Raw genomic sequence first — 21,130 nt, 5'->3', positions numbered from 1 at the left:
TAAATGTTTATGAATAGACAAAATATAACATTATACTGTATATATAAGTACATATATTTTATTAACATAAGTGGAATGAGTTAAACTACTTTTTTCACTCAGTGATATATTGTGGACATCTTTTCAGGTCTAAGATTTACCAGATCTTAAGTGGTAGCATAGTATTTTATTTTCTGGAAGTGTCTTAATTTATTGAACAATCTTCTGGACAGTTTAGGTTGACTGGCTCTGGATTTGTGAAATTACAAGTAAAAATGCAGCAACATCATTTTACCCAAATCTTTTGAAAGGTGTGTGTAAATATTTCTATACGAAAACTTACTAGAAATGGGGGCTTCCTGGTTCAAAGAATAGGCACATTTTAAATTTTGCCGAATTGCTAAACATCCCCCATCAAAAAAATCCCCCAACATTATTGTACTAATTGCAGTCCTATCTTTAGTGCAAAGAAATGTCTTGACTGCCTTAGCTTGCCAATTCTAGCCATTAACAGTCTTTTTTCTTTATAATTTGTTTTATTTTAATTTAATTATAAAACATGCTAGGGAAAAAAAAACAAGGAATGAAAAAGTGTGTAGCCTGGAAAGTTCAAGTCATTGTCTTCCCTCACTACCCCACCTCCAACATTTCACTGTTTCAAAATCTGGAAATAAGCATCCTTGTGAATATATTTTTGCACATTTGTGCATAAATTTCAGCTGAATAATTCCTAGAAGTGAATTTGGTGGGGTAAATTGTGTGAGGATTTAAAATTTGGTCAAATACAAGGAAAGATTGAGAAATTGTTACAGATTGAAGGAAACTAAGGAGGTGTAGCAACCAAGTGTAATGTGAGATCCTTGTTTGGATTCTGAAACAGAAAAAGGGCATCAGTGGAAAAACTGGTAAAATTTGAATTAGGTCTTTAGTTAACAGTGTTGCAGCAATGTTAATTTCCTGGTTTGATAATTATATTATGATTATATAAGATGTTAAGATTAGGGGGAAGTGGTGGAAGGATATATGGGAACTCTCTTGTGCTATTTATGCAACTTTCTGTAAATCTAAAATTATTTCAAAATAAAAGTTAAAAATTTTAGTCAAGCATTGCCAAATTGCTCTTCAAAACAGTTATACCTGAATACTCCTACCAACACTTTTCCCACTCCCTTGCCAACTTTAGATATCACCAATGTTTACGTATTTTTCAATATTTAAAAGAAAAATATGTCATTGTTACTTTAATTTGCTATTTACTTTTTACTTTAGTGAAGTTTAGCATTTTTTATATATTTATTGGACATTTTATTTCTTCTGAAAACTGTGCATACCCTTCCTCATTTCTTCCATGGGCTTTCTTTTTTTTTTTTTTGGATTGATTTGTAGGTGCTCTTCTTAGTTATTGATTGTTAATACTTTATCAATATGTCACAAACATGTTTTCAGTTTTTCCTTTAAATTTTTTGTAGTTCTTTTGTTGCACTTACATAGTAAAACTTTTTCTTTTAGGGCTTTAGGGCTTTTGTGATGTGCTTTAAAAGACTGCCATTTCATTAAAGCAGAATCTGTTATGATTCTCTTAACCTTTCTCCTATTGCTACTGACAGCACTTTGATGAAAATCTTCATGAGTATAGCATCCTCTCCCAGCACATGTTTTGGGTTGTTTCCTTAGGACAGTTCCTAGTAGAAGGATTACTGGGAAAGGGATGGCAACATGTTGCCATGTTGTTACACTCTCACCAGGGATGTATGCAGATGCCACCATCATCGACAAGGTATTAAATAAAGATGTTGCTGCCAGTTTATATCATACTTTGTTGTTTTTGCTTTTTGGGTTTTTTTTTCCTGGAAATATGGAAGTTATATATTTGTGGTCAAATCTACATTTCTGAGATTTTTTATTTATTTTATTGCTTATAATAGTGTAGACTTCTTCATAAATAATAGTGCAGTGGAGTAAGAAGGCGGCCATCTAGAGATAGACTGCTGAGGTATGAATCTTGGCTCTATCACTTACAGGCAGTATGATCTTAAGTTTAGCTGCTTAACTCTATAAGCTTTCAGTTTCCTCCTGTTAAGTGGGACGGGTGAAAGTATTAGAAAATAAGATTGCTCTGACAGTTTATGTAAAGCACATAGCACAGTGCTTGGAACATAGGAAACATTTCATAAATGTTAGCTATTTTGGGAGTATGGATTTAGTTTTGTATGTGGTGTATGAGGATAGGATATAAAAACTTTTATGCAACTTGCTAATGATCAGATTCAGGACATGTTACCCAAAATATGGCACATTGGCATATTGAATATTTCAAGCTGAAGGAATTTGTGAAACAGCAGGTACAGGAAAAGCTTCCTGACCTTCCCCTGAAGAGCAAATCATAAGAACCTTATGTGAGAGGTGTCATTTCTATACCTGGAGGAAAGGAGTGTTCTTAGCTCAAAAGACAGAAGGACAAGGAGAGGAATCTGAAGGAACAGCCTTACTGTTTCCCACAGTTGACTACGCTTGGCTCATCCCCTTTCATGTCCTGTCACATTTTCCCAAGACTTTCCACTCTTCATCAAACCTAGCAAAAACACTCTCAGGTTTACTGTTTCTTCGAGTCTTCATTTCATTATGAAGGCTCCCGTGTCACATAAAACTTATATTAAATAAATTTGTATGCTTTTCTTTTGTTAATCTCTCTTTTGTTTTAGAGGCCCCAACCAAGAACTTAGAAAGGTAGAGGAAAAAGACATTTTTCTTCCCATACGCTAGTTATCCCAATACCATTCATTTACTAAGTAATCTTTCTCTTCTTTACTGTTCAGTCTTCTTTATAGTATATAGTAGGCCTTCTTCATAATATAACATGTGACATTTAACATGTCAAAATATCTATTTCTATATCTATTCATTTATCTGGTCTTAAAATGAATTCCAAATAGTTTTAATTAGTGTTTCTCTACCTTTTCTTTAATGTGTGGATTAGTGATCCTTCATTACTCTAATTTTTCAAAAATTGTTTTCATACTTCTTGTCTCTTTACTTTTCCAGATTGTATTTTATATATATGTGTGTGTGTGTGTGTGTATGTGTGTGTGTGTGTGTATGTGCATGTATGTATGTATTTGTTTTTCATATAGTATGATGTTTTGACATTTTAAAACACCTTTCTGGCTGGGAGGAACTGCCCCTCCCAGGGCTAGCCATTTCTTAGAGATGTCAAAGGGCACTTTTTTCATATGTAAACCAACCAATCCCAACCCCATATCCCTCAAGTACCTTCTTATCAAACTCTCAAACATGAAGCTAGTATTTCCCCTGCCCTAAGTCACCCCAGGGCCAGCCACCAGGCAACTGGAGACCACCCCTCTAGACCAAAACCCTCCAGAATTAATCAAACTAGCCAGTCCTAAACTGTTTACCCTCCCCTACCTTGCCTTTCCCATGGAAACTCCAAGAAAGGCACAATTTAAGTGGTTTTGACAACACACAGATGAACTTTAGAATTATTTAGTCATGTCCCAAGAAAAATTCTGTTGAGATGATGATTGGTATTATAGAAAATCTATCTGCTAATTTAGGGAGAAATTACGTGTTTATAATACTGAATGTACCTGTAAAGAAACATAATTTGTCTATTCATTTTTCCTTAGTTCTTTTCATTATGGAATTTTACATGTTTCTAATTAGGGCTATCCCAGGTATTTGTTACTAATTGGAAAAGGATCTCTTTTTCATTTTGTTTCTAATTTTTTTGGCATATATATAGAAATTATGTGTGTATATATATATATCTTTTTTCTGACACTTTACTTTTATTAATGCCAAGAGTTTGAAAGGCAAAATTAATGACCACTATCTTGATTTATACATTTATGTGTGAGGAATTTAGGCTATTATATTTTCTGATGAAAAAATATTTTTCCCCGAAATTATTGCAAAAATTCTTCATAATAAGAAGGAAATTTTCATTAGCACAATTGCAGGATAAATCACTTACATTTTATGACTAGATGTCTGGATATTTGTGTTAATTAATAAGCTTGCTTATTAATGTGAAATTCATGTACTGCAACTCACTCGATTCACTTAGCTTTATATGCATCTTTCACCAAAGACAAATATAATAGATCCCTACTGCTGTCTTTTAGCCCCCGGCAGAGAGAAAACTCAGAAAAGAATAGTAAGCAGAGAAATCCTTTGGGAAGAGTCACAGCTTCAAAACTCATTTCATTTCCTTTTTGATTTTTCTTTGTGGGTATCATTCACCTTACTATAGGCCAGTGTTCCCCAAACTTGAATCATTCAGGTATTCCATCACCATTTTGCCATTTTCTATTCTGTTACTATAGTTTTCTTTCATGTTGATGCAGGCTCGGTGAGCCAAGGAGTCAAAAGAAACATTTCTTGGACTCTCAAGGTCTGGTAGTAGTGCTCTTTTATTCAGAGAATAGCATGGGAGGAGGACCCATGGGCAATGAAGAGCTGCAATGTGTTGAAGGTAGGGCTAAATTTATAAGGCATGGGTATGTGACTTATTTTTACTAGACAAAGGAAAGATCATGTAACAAGTCATTAAAATGGCATCAGTGCAGGTGGGGTCTGGTTATTGTGTGGTTGTATAACTTTATATATGAATCAGGTCATATAGATCAGCATGTAGGCCAGGACACCTTGGGCTTCTCTCCCTGGGGCAGCCTTGATCCACATCAATTTGACTTACCTTGTTCTTTAATTATTTTGAGGTAAAATTTAAACACAATGAAATGCACAGATCTTAAGTGTAGAGTTTGGGGGAGTTTTTCCTAAATGTATACACCCATTTAACTACCATCCAGATCAAAATAGAGAATATTTTCATCATCCCAAAAAGTTTCCTAACCAAAATTTTTAAATGTAGATACACTCTTTTGAAGTGCATTTGCATTTTCAAAATGTATATAAATAAACATATATTAATATTACCGCCCAAGAAGGGGGTCATCTGCCCGCTGCAAGACATGCCAATAGTCAAGAGGCAAGGAGGAAGGAGAGAAAGGACTTTTTATTACATCTTGCTAGCAAGGGGTAAGATGGCTGATTAATGTCTAAAAGAACCATCTTAAAGGTGGCACAGAATCTTGAAGAGGTTATATAGCCAGTGTGCAATGGGGGAGGGATGTAGGAAATGTTGAACCCCCTGGTGTTGCAGACTGGAAGTTGCCACATCAGAGCTTTCAGTTGTCATGGATATCAGCATAGAGTCTCTGCCCAAAGGCCATCACATTCCTAGAGAACTCAGAAGAACAAAGTTATCAACTTATAGCAGCTGGCAGGGGCCATAAAATCTACAGAGCATGTCTGGGTTGGTTAATTAGAGGTCATTCAGAGTTACAATATGGTTTCTTTTCTACCATATGGCTTCCCTTATGCTAACTTTGTGTTGAGCCGGTATCATTAATATAGGTAATTGTGCATTTATCACTTTAAGTCATCAGTGGAAACTTTAACATATAAAGTTCTTTTCATACTAATTTCAGTCACTCTGTTTTCAAAATCTGCAGAGGGAAACTGCCCCACTACAAGGCAGTGGTATGAAACAGCCTTCCAGGGGAGTGATTTTTAACAAGATACTCTTTAGTAACTTAATAACTAAATCTGCCTGATTAGGATGCAAGATTTACCTCTTTTATTTTGAATTGCAATCTATAGGAATTATACAGGTTAACTATTAGTAGTCAAATATTAAAATTAGACAAAATGGATTAATCACATATCTGAAGACTTTTATATACCAATTATGAGAGCGAGCAAAGATCCCTTGATTCAGAATACCTATTTTCTGATGTGGATGATGGCATTTGCTCCTTAAATTAAAGAAAATCTACTTTGGGACTTGTATACTTGTTTACCCGTTTTTTGACTTGACTTCAGTCCATGGCTCTGACTTCAGCCAAATTATCTCATTGTCGTTCTCATAAGACGGGCAATGGGGGAGAGGAGCTGGGAAGCAGAGGGGAAATGTGCATCAGAGTGAGTACAGAAGAGTTGAAAACTCCTTTGTTCTTCCCTGGAGGTAGAACAACAGTGTCCTAGTGTGAAGGCCGTGCTGTTCTCCAAGTTCACAGGACTTGTAGTGGGAGAGGTATTGGCTCACAGCTGGCTTATATAAAGGGCAGTTTTCCCATTCACACAGCTGCTGGACTGCCTGTTGTTGCTGGGTCGCAGGTCTGAGGGGCTGCTGTGGAGGATGGAAGTGGAGAGGGGTATGGGTGATGCTTTTCTAAACCAGTGTTTTGTCCCATTGCAGTGATTTAGCTGAGAAAATTCAAGTTGAGTCATGCAGATCTGGCGCTCAGTAAATGGAAGTTCGTGTTTATTAGTAATTTTCTCTCGTCCTTAAGAGTTGTTTTCATCCAAATTATTAAAAAACAAATGAAAAGTATCATTTTTTAATGTCACCATTTATAATAATAGATGTGTTCTATTAATGTTTGTTTCTCTACACATAACGCCCATTTAAAAATTTACTCAAAATATTAATTCACTTGGAATTTGAGTTTGTAATACTTAAAATCTAGTGTCAGAGATTCCAGAAATTCAAAACTTTTCAACCATAACTCTCCATATTTTCAATTCTATATTTTAACTTTGAGCCAGAAGGCATAAAGAGAATTCTACAAAATGAAATTGCTCTTTTGTCTTCAACTTCAATTTACTCTTCAACTTGAGTCCCAGTTATTGCATGAACAACTTTCCAGGTGTTGTCCTTTGTTATTTAGGACTAAAGGTTGTGTTATGCAGCTTTATTCAATTTATCTTGCTGATTATATTCATTATGAGCATAATCCTTTCTCTCTGATCCAGAGACACATAAGTCATGTCTCCAACATCAAGCTACACACAAGATGAATCTGAGTTTCTTCTAAAGTTTGGAATATTTCTCCTTCACCATCATCTTCCTCGTCGCATTTCATTAAGACCAAAAATATTATTGATCAATAGAGAGTAGATATTGATATAACATACAATAGAAATTTGAATAGAGTTTGTATTTTATGGATTGTACCTATTGTGCTAGATATTAAGTGATCTTTCTATGCCTAATAGTAATAACTGCTGTTTTCCTGTTTGCAAAAGGAAAGTGTTATCATTGGAAAAAATACACTGTCAGTACAAATTAGCAGAGTTTATAACTTATTAGAATTCATCTATAATTTCAAATTTATAAACGTCTGGCTTCTCCCCACAAGTTTTCCAACTTTTCATTTATATTAGATAACACAAACCTATTTCCTTTCTTTGAAGACCTATAAATTATTACTTTTTAAATCTTTAAAATTATAATGACTTTGAGGTGATATTTATCTTTCTTTTTGCTTATGTATTTAATACCTTCACTTTGGTCCAAAAATAATTTGCCATATCATGAAATGTGTATATTAGGTACACATCTTAAATCTGTATTCCCCCATATATTGAGGAACACAGTCATCTAGTTCAAACAAAAGGAAGTATATCTTCCATGTCATTCCGTGAATCTAGGTGCAAGAATGTCCTCCATTTTAACCTCAGAGAGTTAATGTAAAGACTTAGATCTATATAAAATTTTTAAAAGAATAATCTTTTTTTGAAGAGGGGATTGTGCTATGCGTAGAGTCTTTCTAGTCCCATGTGGGAGAGAGATCATTTTCTTTTGCATAATACCGAGGATAATTGCTCAGAGCATTTGACAGTGATCTGTCAGTTCGAAGAATCAAGCAGGTTATCCTATTTCAAGTTGATGGAGAGAAAAATGGTAAAACAGATTATGAAGCACTCAACATTCATTCTTCTCTCCAGAAAAAAAAACATGTAATATGAGTACTGTAACCATTGAATGCTCTCTGTGCATCAGCTTTTTAGAATTTAATTAGAATATAGAGATTCTAGAAAGTCTTCCCTAGAACCCTTATCTTCTGTTAACATTCCTCTTGTTAAAATATCCAGTGACTTTAGGAAAAACTTTACACAAATGGAAACAGACTTGGATTTTTAGAGAGTCTCCAGTTAGAGGTAAAATAATCTAATTTACTGGCTCCATTCAGTCAGATGAACAACTGTAACATAAATTCTGCTTTTCATGGGTATCTTTCCTCCCTAGACACTCTGTTTCGATTAGCCCTTAGTATTCTTAAGCTCTTTATAGATATGGGTGAAATCTGTGCTATTAAAAAAGAAAAAAATCCTCCTCAATTTCTATGTTCTACCCTGATATAGGTAATTTAAAAATTATCAGTGAAGGACATAATCATAGAGTTTCCCGAAATGTTCTGTTACTTCTATCCTCAGCCAGGATTGGGAGGTGTTAATAGAAGGCCTTTCATGCCTTTTGTTTAAGGTGGTCTAGTGGTCAACTTCTGTTTTTAGGGAAAATACTCTCCTGTCTCAGCTCACTGCTTGAATACACACTCCACTGTTTTCTCTGGTAAGCCCTTCAAAGCAGAGAAATCCAGTTCTTTATTGTGAACTTACACATGAGAGATAGTGCAAGGGACAGCAAGACATTTTTGTCATATTGCCAGTGACTAATCTCTGATACTGTCCTCTGGATCTCATAGGAAGGCTGAACTCTACTAAAGGTTGAGTAGACTGCAGCATATGGTAATTGACTGACACTTGTGTAAGAAACACTAGATTTGTATTCTTTCTGTTGAAATCATGTTTAAAATAGTGCTAGAAAATGATTGTGTCAGCCTTCCCCCTTTTCAAAGAAGTGTTAAAAACAATCATTATCTAGGCCAGAAGACTTAACTTTATTATTTGTGCTCTCCAGATACTCAGATTAAGCAATAACCATCATTTAAAATGCTGCATGAAACTAGTTTTCATCCTTATTCCAAGCATTTTTTCCTGGCAGATTTTCCAAAGGGAAATGAGAATATTGGCTTTTCCTTCTGATAACTTTTGACAAGGAGTTTGTGTACATTATTTAAGGCACAGATTCACTTTTGGAAATTCTGTCAAAGTAGGCAGCTCTTTAGTGATTATTGACTGACAGTTACTCTCAAAAGAAGTTCACAAAATACATTTATGTCTTCTATGAGCATAAAATACTGAATCAAAATTTTACACCCTCAGATTTAATGCATCTAACAAACTTGTTCTTGCTTAAAAATAAAAAGATTTTTATGTAGATGAATAGTGACTTAATGAAATAGGTAATGTCAAGTTAGGTTATGCAGATTATATAGATCTGATGTAAACATAATTCTTATGGATTTTCTATCCTTCGCGATTAAAGGCAATTCTGTCATTTGCCATTTTAGTCTGCAATCCTAATATCATTAAATATAATTTTTTTCAGTAAATGGATATGCTCTCTATACATATACCTCTTTGTGTTTTACATTTAACAAGAAAAGAATTAATACTTGTATTGATTTCTTTAAAACCAGTCATATTTACATACCATTATATTTGTGTCAATGGGTGTGGGCTAGACCAGTGCCTAGAAAACTTTAGTTTGCTTAAGAGTCACTTGAAGAGCTTATTTAAATAGAGATTCCTGGGCTGCACTCTTAGAGTTTCTGATTCAGTAGCCTTAGGGTGGGCATGAGTATTTGCAGTTCTAACAAACTCTCAAGTGTTGCTGATTCTGTCACATTTTGACCCTTACTCTGAATAGCACTGAACTAAACAACATAGGAGAATCAGCTATGCAACACAGAAAGAGAAGCAAAATAGATGGACTAGATAAAGATTATAGTATCTACTTGTAAGGGGTTGAATGGTAGCCCCCAAAAGTCCACCAGGAACCTCAAAATGTGACCTTATTTGAAATAAGGGTCTTTGCAGATGTAATTAAGGTAAGGATTTTGAGATGAGCTCATCCTGGGTTAGGTTCAATGACAAGTGTCCAGACTTCTATCCTACAGAATTGTAAGATGATAAATTTTGGGTGCTTTACCAAGTTTGTGGTAATTTGTCATGGAGCCTTAGGAAGCTAATATTCTACCAAAGTCAACCATACCAAAGTGCCAAGTTTCCTCTGTCATAGCTCTAAGGAAGAAGGATAGAATTCTGACACTGGCCCAGTGGATGTTACACTAGTTAAACAGTGATTGAACATCAACTAATTGCCAAGCACTGTTAGATAATTTCTGGCGTGTTATTTAATTTAATCTTCCCCCAAATGCTTTAAGGTAGTTATTTGTTTTTTAGCATTATTTAACAAAAGAAGACCTTGAAATGCAGAATGGTCGTTTAGTCAGAAAATATTTATTGTGTCTACTTTATATCAGGCTCTTGCTAGATATTAGAGTGGTCAGTGACTTACCAAAAGTGATACAGCTGGTAAGTGCCAGAGTTTGCATTCAAATCGTGATCCTCTCATTCCAAATTTGGTCCTCTCATTCCAAATTTGGTGCTTTCATTCCAAATTTGGACCATCAGGTCATACTCTATCTACACCTTAGAGCAGGAAAGCACAGGGCATTTTGGCAAATACTGACTAGTTCATTTTGGCTGTTATAGAATATTAAAGTAGAAAAGGAATTTATTATCTCCAACACAAATCTCCCTGATTTATGGTGGCTATTTAACAGTATTTCTTTCTATTAATACCTATAAAGTAGTTTGCACTTTGTTACCTTAATCTTATTTCCCCTTGTAGTAACTCTTTCACTTCATACTCAAATATGCAGATAATTTAAGCTGATCCTTAATAACAAGATAGAAATAATAGCTCTACATTGTCTTTGGAGATGTAGATCAATGATTTAGACAACAATATTTCTATATTTTTTTCACCTTATTTATTTTTGTATATATATAAATAATAGTTCTGGAAAAAATATTTGACTACCTTGAGGTTGAAGATCACAAAAAGAAGACCACTTAGTCTTTAACATCATAATAATATGAATTCCCTGAGTGTTTCGTACAAACTTCTCTTGAATGATTAGTAAGGTATTTAAGCTGTTTAATAATGCTTTGAGAGTTATTAAATTCAACCTTCATCTCATTATAGTTAATGCTTTAGAAAGTACAATGTGAATGGCACTCTGCTAGCTGTTAAACATTTAGTATGTTAAAAGAAATTGTTCCTACCCTTGTAGTTGAGATGCTTGATTCAAGAACAGTAAAATCAAGATCAGTGAAACTGTGCAAGAATTAGACAAAATGGGCTAAGAAATTGCTCACTTGAGCAGGTTAAAGTGCAAAGACAAGAAATAAAAGAAGCCAACAAACATATTGAGGGGAAAGTTGCACTGAGGTTCTGTCTTAGAAGCTGAGGGGAAATTGTATAAATTTGTTAAATGCCTAAGTCAACAATGATAACAGTATAGAATGATAGTAACACTGATACCATTTTTTCCTTGTGATGATATTTGTGTTTATCCTATCTTTCTACTAACATTTGTCCATTAATTTATTCCACAAATACTTCATGTGCATCTGCAGCATGCAAGGTATAGCATGGGGACAAAATGTATTACCCAGTGAGCAGATACATCTCATATACAAATAACCAAAATGTGAGACACTAACGCTGATCTAAATGACATTGATCATAATGCTCATCACAGGAAGATTCATGGGAGAATGTGGATTCTTCTGTTTCTGTGAATTGGTTACAAATTTTATTCAGCTATCTTTTGGGTTTTGATTCCTTATTTTATTGTATTTTTGTCAGTGAATGTGATCTGTAAAATGGAGATTATTTTTATATTTTTGAGACTTCCTTTACGACCCAGTAGGTGGTCAAATTTTTAAATGTTTCAGGCTTAAAAACAATATGTATTCTTTAATTATTCAGTGCCAGGTTTGATATGTGTTTATTAGATTAAACTTATTTGTATTGTCAAACTCTCCTATTTCTTTGCTAATTTTTGTGTTTGCTTTGTAATTTTTTTATGAGAAGTAAATTAAAATATCCCATTTGAACTATAGATTCCTCAGTTTCTACTTGTAATTCTTTCTGTTCTCACTCTGTATATTTTAAGGCTATGATTTGAGATATATCCAGATTCAAGTCTATTATACTTGCTGGGTGGATTGTTTCTTTTAGGATTAAGTAATAATCCTTTTTATCTCTGATTATGCTTTTTGCTTTAACATCCAGTTTTTTCTAACAGTAGTATTGCTACATCAGGTTCCTTTTGTTAATAGTTATTGCCAAATTGTATTCGATCTCCTTACTTTCCATTTTTTCATGTCACTAAGTCTTTTTAAAAATTATACCTTTACTGAGATATAATTTATTCATTCTCTTAAAGTGTACAATTCAGTGGTTTTTAAATGTAATCACAGTTATGCAACCAATACCACTATCTAATTTTAGGACATTTTTCATCATCTCAAAAGAAAGCCTCATACTCATTAGGAGTCACTGCCCATTTCCCACCTCCTCCCAGTCCCTGGCAACCACTAATCTACTTCTGTCTCTATGGATTTGCCTTTTGTGGACATTTCAGATAAAGGGAATAATCATACAAGTGGCCTTTTGTGTCTGACTTTTTTTCACTTTTCACTTAGCATAATGGATTCAGATTTCATCTGTGTGGTAGCATGTATCAATACTTATTATTTTTAAAGTCTGAATAATATTGCATTGTATGGATATACCACATTATCCATCGATGGACATTTGGGTTGTTTATACTTTTTGGCTATTATGAATAATGCTTTTATGAACATTCATGTACAGTTTCTTGTGTGGATATATGTTTTAATTTCTCTTGGGTATATACCCAGGAGTGGAATTGCTGGTTCATAGGGTAACTCTACGTTTAATGTTTTGAGGAACTATCAAACTGTATTCCAAAGTGGCTGCACTATTTCACCTTCCCACCAGCAATGTATGATGGTTTCAGTTTCTCCACATCCTTTGTCTTTTCTTTGGTTAGACAATAAAATCCCAGTCACAAGCCCTTTTGGCCCTATCCTGGTACAAATTCCTTGTGGGCCTCCATCATGTCAGTTCCCACTTACATAGCTTTGGATAACACATGTTTCTGGCATCTGAATATTTCTCTTTTTTTCTTTAAATCTCATATATGTATTAAAACTTAAAAGTTGTTTTACTTCGTATTTTTATGTGTCTGTGAAGGTGAGGAACAGGAGTGAATATAGGGGATAAGCATTCATATTGGATCAGTTTATTAGTCCTGGAAGTTGAGCAGATCAATGCAATTGCAGTGACTGTGAAATGGTTGATTTAGAGTTACAGGTATTGTTTAGGGCTATGAACTAGAGTTTTTCTTCTGGGCTAAATTACTTGGACCATACAGGACCCATTATTATACTGAGCTCATCCAGTCCCATATGAACTGACTCATCTTTTTGCTGTTGTTATTTTACAGATGCAAGTTTCCAAAAATAAAACTGAAAAGAAAAAGCCAAAATTTAGAAAGAGGGAAAGGTATGTTTTTTAAAATTAAAAAGTATTAGGATAAAATGGAAATGTAGATATATATTGGGTTTAATTATTATATGACATTTTCCCCTGATACTTGATTCTGTTTCTCTAGGAAACATTGTGTTTAAAATTTTCTAGAAGAATTAATAAAATGATAAGTAGGAGTCTTAGAAATGTGGAGAAAGTTTTATGTTTATACAAATATGAACCAAAACTTTCAAAGATTAATATCATGTGAGCAACCAGATGAGAAGCAGATTTTTAGTTTAAAAATAGGTAATGCAAACCAGAAACAGACCTTTATAATGAACTAATAAGCCACTGATGGTAAGCTTTAGTGTTTATCATTGAATCCTCCATACAGTGTATTTATTTACTTTTTTGATGAATGTTAATCAATGCTGTGTTAAAAGGACTCCTACTCAATGACAGAGACTGATCCTAATATGATAGTCCTTCTCTTCTTCTTTGTCCTTTTTCAGAAGTTGAATAATTAAATTTTTAAAAAGGGCTTTTACTTTCTCATCTCAGTTATACTTCACAGTAACCCCATCAAATAGGTAATAGATAATCATAATTATCTCCGTTTAAAAGACACAGAATTTTTGGCCTCGAGGAGTTAAGTGGCTTTCTCAAGATCTTATGCTTAGAGAAAATGCATTTGAACAAATGTTTTCTGACTCTGAATCAGCAACATAGTGTAGTGGAAAAAGCATGAATTTTGCAGTCTGACAGAATTTAGTTCTATCGTGCTTAACCATTTACCCATGTTGTTAAATTTCTCAATTTCTCAGAGCCTCAGTTTCTTTATGAAATAAGAGTAACGATTACTTAGTAGGTTTTGGGGGGATGGATTACATGAAAAAGCCTATGAAGGTGCTTGGTAGATCGTTAGTGCTTTTCACCTGGTGAGAGCTCAAATCAATCTTGTTCCCCTTTGGTTTTTCCCTGTGTCATGCTGCCTTATGTATAAAACAACCAAGAAAAAGTACCTCAAGATAAAGAAATATATATTTATAACTTACATTTACCAATTAATACATACATGAGTGGTCACTTAAATATGTCATTGATCTTTTGAAACTAAATCTGTCAAATTCTTTTTCTAGGAAAGCTATTTTAAAATGCTCTTTTGAAAATGTTTGTTCAGATGATGCCTTATCAAAGGAAAACATGGGTATGTGAAGGCCTGTCCTGCTCTTAGTTCTTTTACCTATATTTAATTCTACCAAATGTAGTTATAGTCCTTTGAAGAAAAAAAAACATGATGTACATATATACAGATATGAGAAATATTAGTGAGTCAGTTTTGGTGTTGATTTATATACCAGGGCTTTTCAATTGTCTTTAGGTTTCTATTCCCTTCAATTAAATTTTCTCTGGCTTTGTCCTGTACTTAATTTTTTTTAAATAAAGCACTAGCAGTTGTGGGAGGAAATACCAGCATCTGTACATTTCAACCCAGACCTCTCCATTCCAAATTTACTGTGGTCCTAGGGGTGCCAAAGGGAGAGAAAGAAGAAAAGCAGCAGCCTAGGGCTTCCAGCTGACTTAATTGCCATTGGTATTAGAAAACAGTGGGGCGAATGTGGAACACAGGGAGAAAGTTTTAGTTTTCAAGAGCCCTGTACTCTTCCTGCATTTTCATTAGTCTTGAAAAGCAGGCAAGTGCTTATTTGCAACATGGAACTTTGGCAGCCATGCAAAGAGGTTTCAAAGCCCATTAATCCCCAAGAAGTTATCCCTGCCATACTCTCTCTCCCTTGTAGCCACCCCCAGATCCTATAGCACTGTGATTCAATTGGCTAAATAAGCCATTCATTTATAGTCTCATTAAAAGAAAGGAAAACAGGCAGAGAAAGGACTGAGTAGTTATTTCAAAATAATAGTAATCCTTTTCTTCTTCTCCTAAACCAATACAAAATTCTGTTGTTTCTGTCTTTTCTTAAACCTATTCTGCTGCTGTTTTCCTGCTAATTAAGGTGGCTTTTCTTGGCTATTTTTTCTCTTTGCCTCACATGATCAGTTCAAATATTCCTGTAGAAACACAAAGTTAGTTTATCCCTGGACTGAGTTCCTACTAGGAGACCCTGGCACTGCAGCTGAGGTCTCCAATGCTGGGATCCTTTTCTCTTCCAACTTGCACAGGATACTACAGAAGGAATCCATTGACTGGAAAAGACTCTTCCGTGTAAATAAGTGAAAACATCTCAGTAGTTATCCATGTAAAGGGAAGCCCTTTCAGGAGTCTCATATTCTGTATGGCTCAAAAATCTCAATAGTTAATTGTTAAAGTAGTTAACCCGATCTATGTTTTACTCCTTCATCCCATTTTGAACAACTGAAGAGTGGAAACATCTAGTCTACTATGTTCTTTGCAAGAGCTGACTTCCTAAAAGAGTGGTTCTTTTTCAATGGTTTAACCCTCCTCAAATTTTTTACTCCCTACTCGTATTTCTGTGGATCCCTTGATCAAGCCTCTGATATCTCTCATTTCTTCTAAGCTTAAAGTAGGACCAGTCCTAGATCAAGTGATAGAGGAAATTTATAGCATCTTCTTCTTGACTCTGCCCCACTTTTTGGATCCTCTTTCCTTACACTCAAAGGTGCTAAACTCTCCCATTAGTCTACTGCCCCAGATTTGCTGTTCCTTTATGGGTTTTAAGCTCTACTGACTGCTTCTCTGTCTCCCTCAATTAGAGATCAAAGGAAGAGCTAATTGAGTGCAGCTGCTTTACCTCCCCAAGTATCATTTTCTTCATCTGTAATAAAGAGATGCAGTAGAAACTCTCTTATCCAACAAGGAGAGGACTGTTTCTGCAAATTATTGGAAAAAGTTCAGGAATCATTAAATCATTTAAACTGTGCACCATGGCTATATAAAGATTTAAACTAAGAAATAACTATTTTTGGACTATATCTGCATTTTTTGGAAAACTGCTACCAGGAAGATCATGTATTATGTTTGTTTTGTCCCTATAACATTTTTTTGCAGTGTTGAGGGACAAGAAAATTCATCTATGATGATGAAATAATAATAGCAATAATAAGGATGATGTCTAACACCTATAACAATTACTACGTGTCCTCATTATTCTAAACACTTTATATGTATTAGTTTATTTAACCCTGACAAGATCTAAATGAGGTAGATATTATATCTCCCATTGTATCGGTGGGGAAACTGAGTCACTTAAGAGGTTATAGACTTTTCTAAAGTCACATAGCTTCTTAAAATCAAAGTGTGCAGCTATTTCCTTGATTGCTTTGAGTACCAGGAATCTTAAAACTAAGTTTATGGGGTTTTTGGTACAGCACTGGTAGTTGGCCTAAGCATTTTTAAATGAATTGATTTGGGTTTGTTTTTTTATTCTTTGGGCTTTGTCATTTGCTTTCTTATATCACTGTTTTCTGTTGATAAATACCTCATTTCTTTTGGGGAAGCAGACAGTCTCTAAAAATTTGAATAAAAAGATTGACATATTACCCAGAACCAAATCTGTTAACATTCATTACTAAATTAGCGATGGATGTGTTCATCAGCCATCTGAGACAGGTAAGCTTAAGAGGATGGTTAATATAAGAAAGGACTGGATCGTGGGGTGAGCCCTAGAGGGAACGTGAAGGCCTTGGGGCCAGGGTCTGGGAGGTAGAAGGGATGACAGAGAGAAAGGGGATATCTCAATACTCAAGACAAACTTTGCCCACCTGTTCTTGGTTTGGGGTTACCTTTAACCTCTAGGCTAAAAAGCAGGCTTGGCTTTCATGCCCCTTTCCTAAAAAGCGCCATGCCTATTTCTATTTGTCTCTCCAGGAATAGTGCTCTCTCCTTCATTACATTTCAACCTGTGTTTTACTCATCCTTACATTTGAATTGTAAGCACACAGAGAAGCCTTTGTGGTTCCTTAAAAACAAAACAGAACCAAGTATTTTTACCTCCTCCTCTCTCTCCTCCTCTATTAGAATGCCTCCAGAATTTCAACATTGAAATGGCCCTGCAAATTTGTTTAATAGGATTTTTTTAGTGCCAGCTTTGGGGTAACCCAACCAGTAGCCTCTTACATAAGAAAAGAAACAGCTTCCTTAAACATTTAATAAAGAAGTAGAAATTAAACTCCATAAATATACATTTGAAAGCTTTTAAAATGGTGATTCATTTATTGAGACAAACAGTAAGTTATTTCTTATCAGGAATGGGAAAACAGCACTGATTTATTTTACGCAAATTCATTTTTAAAAGCCACATATGGACTTCAGAGTAGGAGATACTTTTTTCTTTCTTTCTTTCTTTTTTTTTCTTTCTCTGAGTGATATAGCAGCTGTAATGCTACCACTTTACTCTCAACAAATTGAAACAAGTCAGGGAAACTACAGGATAATCGGTATTGATAGAAGATGATTGGTCTTGCAATCAGCAAAGGCATCCATTCTGTTCATTCTGTCTCTATCTTTGGAAGATATCGTTGACCAATTTTGATAACCCAGTTTGTAGATTACGGTAACTGCTGTTTGTTGAAAATTATTTTTGAACTCTATCAGTTTAATCTAGGAAAACCTATTTAGAAAAGCAAACCTCCCATTGCTCTGGAAACAGAATTTGACATCAGTCAAGTTGGTGTTGTGAACTCTGGTTGATTTATGAAGTTATCCATTACTTTGTCTACTCTTTGATCAAAAAGCAGTATACATATTTTTTCAGATCATTTGAAAACGGAGAGCCTACAATGCCATTCAGCAATGACATTCATTGTCATAAATTGTATTTTAGCCTAGCCTTAGAAATATAAAGATGTTTGTGTGCCATTTTTCCTTTACAGCATAGCTCAAAATCCATCTTCTCAACAGTGCATTAAATGTCAGTATCAATTTCCATTGACTCAGAATGTAAAGTAGGGAAACACAGCATCTATGAGTGGGACTGGGGAATCCATGTTGAGATAACCACAAGTAGTTGTCTGTTAAGTGTCAGGTTAATAAGTAAGAAATATGTCATAAAGAGAGCTTAATTTCATTAACAAAATTGCTTCAATAAAAATGTACATTCCTTTAGAAAATTCTGATTCAGTAGACATGGGGTCACATTCATATTTTTTAATAAACTCTCCAAGGTGATTCTTATGCCCACCAAATTTTGAATACCGTTGGTCTAGAATGTAATAGTTCTTACTCTGTGTTCTTAGGCTTTAGCAATTACCCTGGAGCACAGAGCTATGTGGATACTAGTAACATGTCAATTATAGTTTTTGTTTGTGTATTTTGTTTTTAAACATAGGAACTGGTTCTAGGGTGTTGAATGGCTTATCAGAAAGCTGTTTTCAAACTGTTTTGAAAGAAGTTTTCCATGGAGAAAGCCTAAGATTGGTTGGGAAGAGATGATGGCAAGGAAGGCTCATTAGTCTATGCCTGTTCTCTTGAGTCCCTGGCTCTTAGCAGGCACACAGTAAATATTTGTTGATTGAATATAAAAGTGCTTGGGGCAAGAAATAAGTATTGAGAAAAATTATTTTTGTAGGGACCAGCCTGGTGGCACAGTGATTAAGTTCTCACCTTCCACTTTGGCAGCCCAGGGTTCTCTGGTTCGGATCCTAGGTGTGGACCTCTGCACTGCTTGTCAAGCCAGCCTGTGGCAGGCGTCCCACATATAAAGTAGAAGAAGATAGGCATGGATGTTAGCTCAGGGCCAGTCTTCCTCAGCAAAAAGAGGAGGATTGGTGGCCGATGTTAGCTCAGGGCTAATCTTCCTCAAAAAAAAACCAACTTATTTTTGTAGACAAAACTGTAATGTGAAAAATATAAACTAAAAATTGTTTTTCTAGTACTGTAGTGACAACCAAGAAAGGGAAACTATTTTATAACCTCCCATGACTTTATTTAACACTATGATTTAAGAAATGTTTTAGCAGAATTTTAAAATTTCCTTCTTATGAGTAATAGATAAGAGAAAATTATCAACAAAGAAGGTGATAATAAGATATCGAGTCTTTTGAACTGGAGTAAAGGAAACTGCATAAAACTTTTCACATTAATAATCTGTTTTTTACCTTACAACATGCTTAGTTTACAAGGATACCTGTGGGTGTGTTCACACACACATAAATGGATGTATATAGCATTTGTACTTTTCCTAAACATTATTAATCAGAAAAATTTTAAATATGTTCAACAGTTAGATTCAAAATTAATGTTATTGCTGAGAACACCTTTCTTCCGTATTCACTGATAGTATTTTAGCTCTAAAGTGTGTGTGCTGATTGGGTCTGTTTCCATGTTCCATGAACTTTCAACTGCTCTACCTAGTGTGGTTCTTGGTGACCTGTCAATGAACAGTGGCTAATAGGAGGTGATGTGTCAGATTTTGTGAACAGAGTGGAAGTTGACGGGATGTGTATTCCTGGCCTTTCTCTTTGAATCATGTTGCCTTTGGAAGGATTTCCCAGATGTTCCATCTGTCTCTTGTGCAGGACTACAGGCCACACATGCCCTCCTTTCCTTGATCTTTACTTCAACAAGACTCTGTATCAAATGAAAATGTTTGTTTTATTTAAACTAAGAATTCAGTAGCATATTGTTAATCAGTAGTTGAGTGATACTATTTTATCTCAGCAAGTTCAATGAATTACCAGATTTTTTACCTACTTATATTTTTGTGTCACAGTAGCACACACACAGAAACTTTTATAAGTGTGGTAATTTTTTTTTTAAATATCATATTAGGCAACTAAGATGTGTTGATATTTGGGTTAGGAATAGACTGGCCTTTGTTTAGCCTAGCCACTTAATTACATGGCTTCCCTTTTTAAACAGTAGTTTTAACAGTTTATTGCAGGGATTAGCAAACTGTGGCCCACAGTCCACCAGTCTGTGCCTGTTTTTGTAAATAAAGTTTTATTGGAACGTAGCCACTCTCATGTTTGTTTACATGTCTATGGTTTGTACTACAACAGCAGAATTGAGTAGTTGTGACAGAGATCATCTGGTCCACAAACACTGAAATATTTACTCTCTTGCCCTTCACAGAAAAAAATTGCTGACCCCTGGTCTTTACATAACATAATTTAGTTTGGTGCCCTAGGCTCCTGATAAAAAAAAAAAAAACTTCTATTGAGCTTTTATGTTTCAGGATACCTTATGGTCTACACATAGCAAGAATGTCACCTACATTTTTCAAGGAATAATTATAAGAGATTCACCTGGAAATCCATAATAATTTTGCATCAAGCAAAGGCATATGTGAAAATTATATGAAGTATTTATTGTTTATCTTGTAACATTTAGAACATTTCCTCTTTTTGGATGGTTAAGATTATGAATTAGATTGAATTAAGTAAGGTGTAGCGGTTTTTACTATATTGATGATGTTTCTCTAGTTGTCTCTGAGACAGAAGTTTTACTAAAAGAGCTGGAGCAAATGCTACAACAAGCCCTCGAGCCCACAGCAACACCTGATGAGTCTGAAGAGGAATATAGAGAGGAAATAAATACAGCAGAAAAGGTAGTACTCATGGTTATTATCAGGCCTAAATAGCAACTTCAGATTCTTTAAATGGCAGCAATTGTTCCTGAATGCATATTTTAATTATATGGGAAAATTTTTTCATTTCTGAAATTTTAGCCCTGGATTATCATGAGATGAATAATAAACTAGTAGCCTGTTGAGAAATCAGAATACATCTATCACTCTTTGAAAAAATATCTGTGTTTGAGCAGAGGAGCTCTTTTTATTTGAGATCTTTGAGGTTGGAATGAAGAAAGATAGAAGGGTCTCACTATGGATGACG

General features: G+C 34.7%; 1 protein-coding gene across 11 annotated transcripts in view; it reads left to right on the top strand.

Annotated features, from left to right (window-relative positions):
- RBMS3 (RNA binding motif single stranded interacting protein 3) overlaps positions 1–21,130 on the top strand; it is a 1,423,334-nt gene that overhangs the window by 113,621 nt on the left and 1,288,583 nt on the right. Inside the window, exons 7-9 of one of the 11 annotated variants that reach the window (XM_014840935.3) lie at positions 13,296–13,354; positions 14,461–14,528; positions 20,720–20,844. The exons of the other annotated variants lie outside the window; for them this stretch is intronic. Coding sequence (XP_014696421.2) covers positions 13,296–13,354; positions 14,461–14,528; positions 20,720–20,844 — 252 coding nt within the window. The remainder of the gene's footprint in view (positions 1–13,295; positions 13,355–14,460; positions 14,529–20,719; positions 20,845–21,130) is intronic. 11 annotated transcript variants of the gene reach the window in all.

This window comes from Equus asinus, chromosome 21, assembly GCF_041296235.1.
Source record: "Equus asinus isolate D_3611 breed Donkey chromosome 21, EquAss-T2T_v2, whole genome shotgun sequence".
NCBI classification, from domain to species: Eukaryota; Metazoa; Chordata; class Mammalia; order Perissodactyla; family Equidae; genus Equus; species Equus asinus.
The sequence above is the reverse complement of the archived record's forward strand: the minus strand, read 5'-3'. Positions and strand labels throughout refer to the sequence as shown.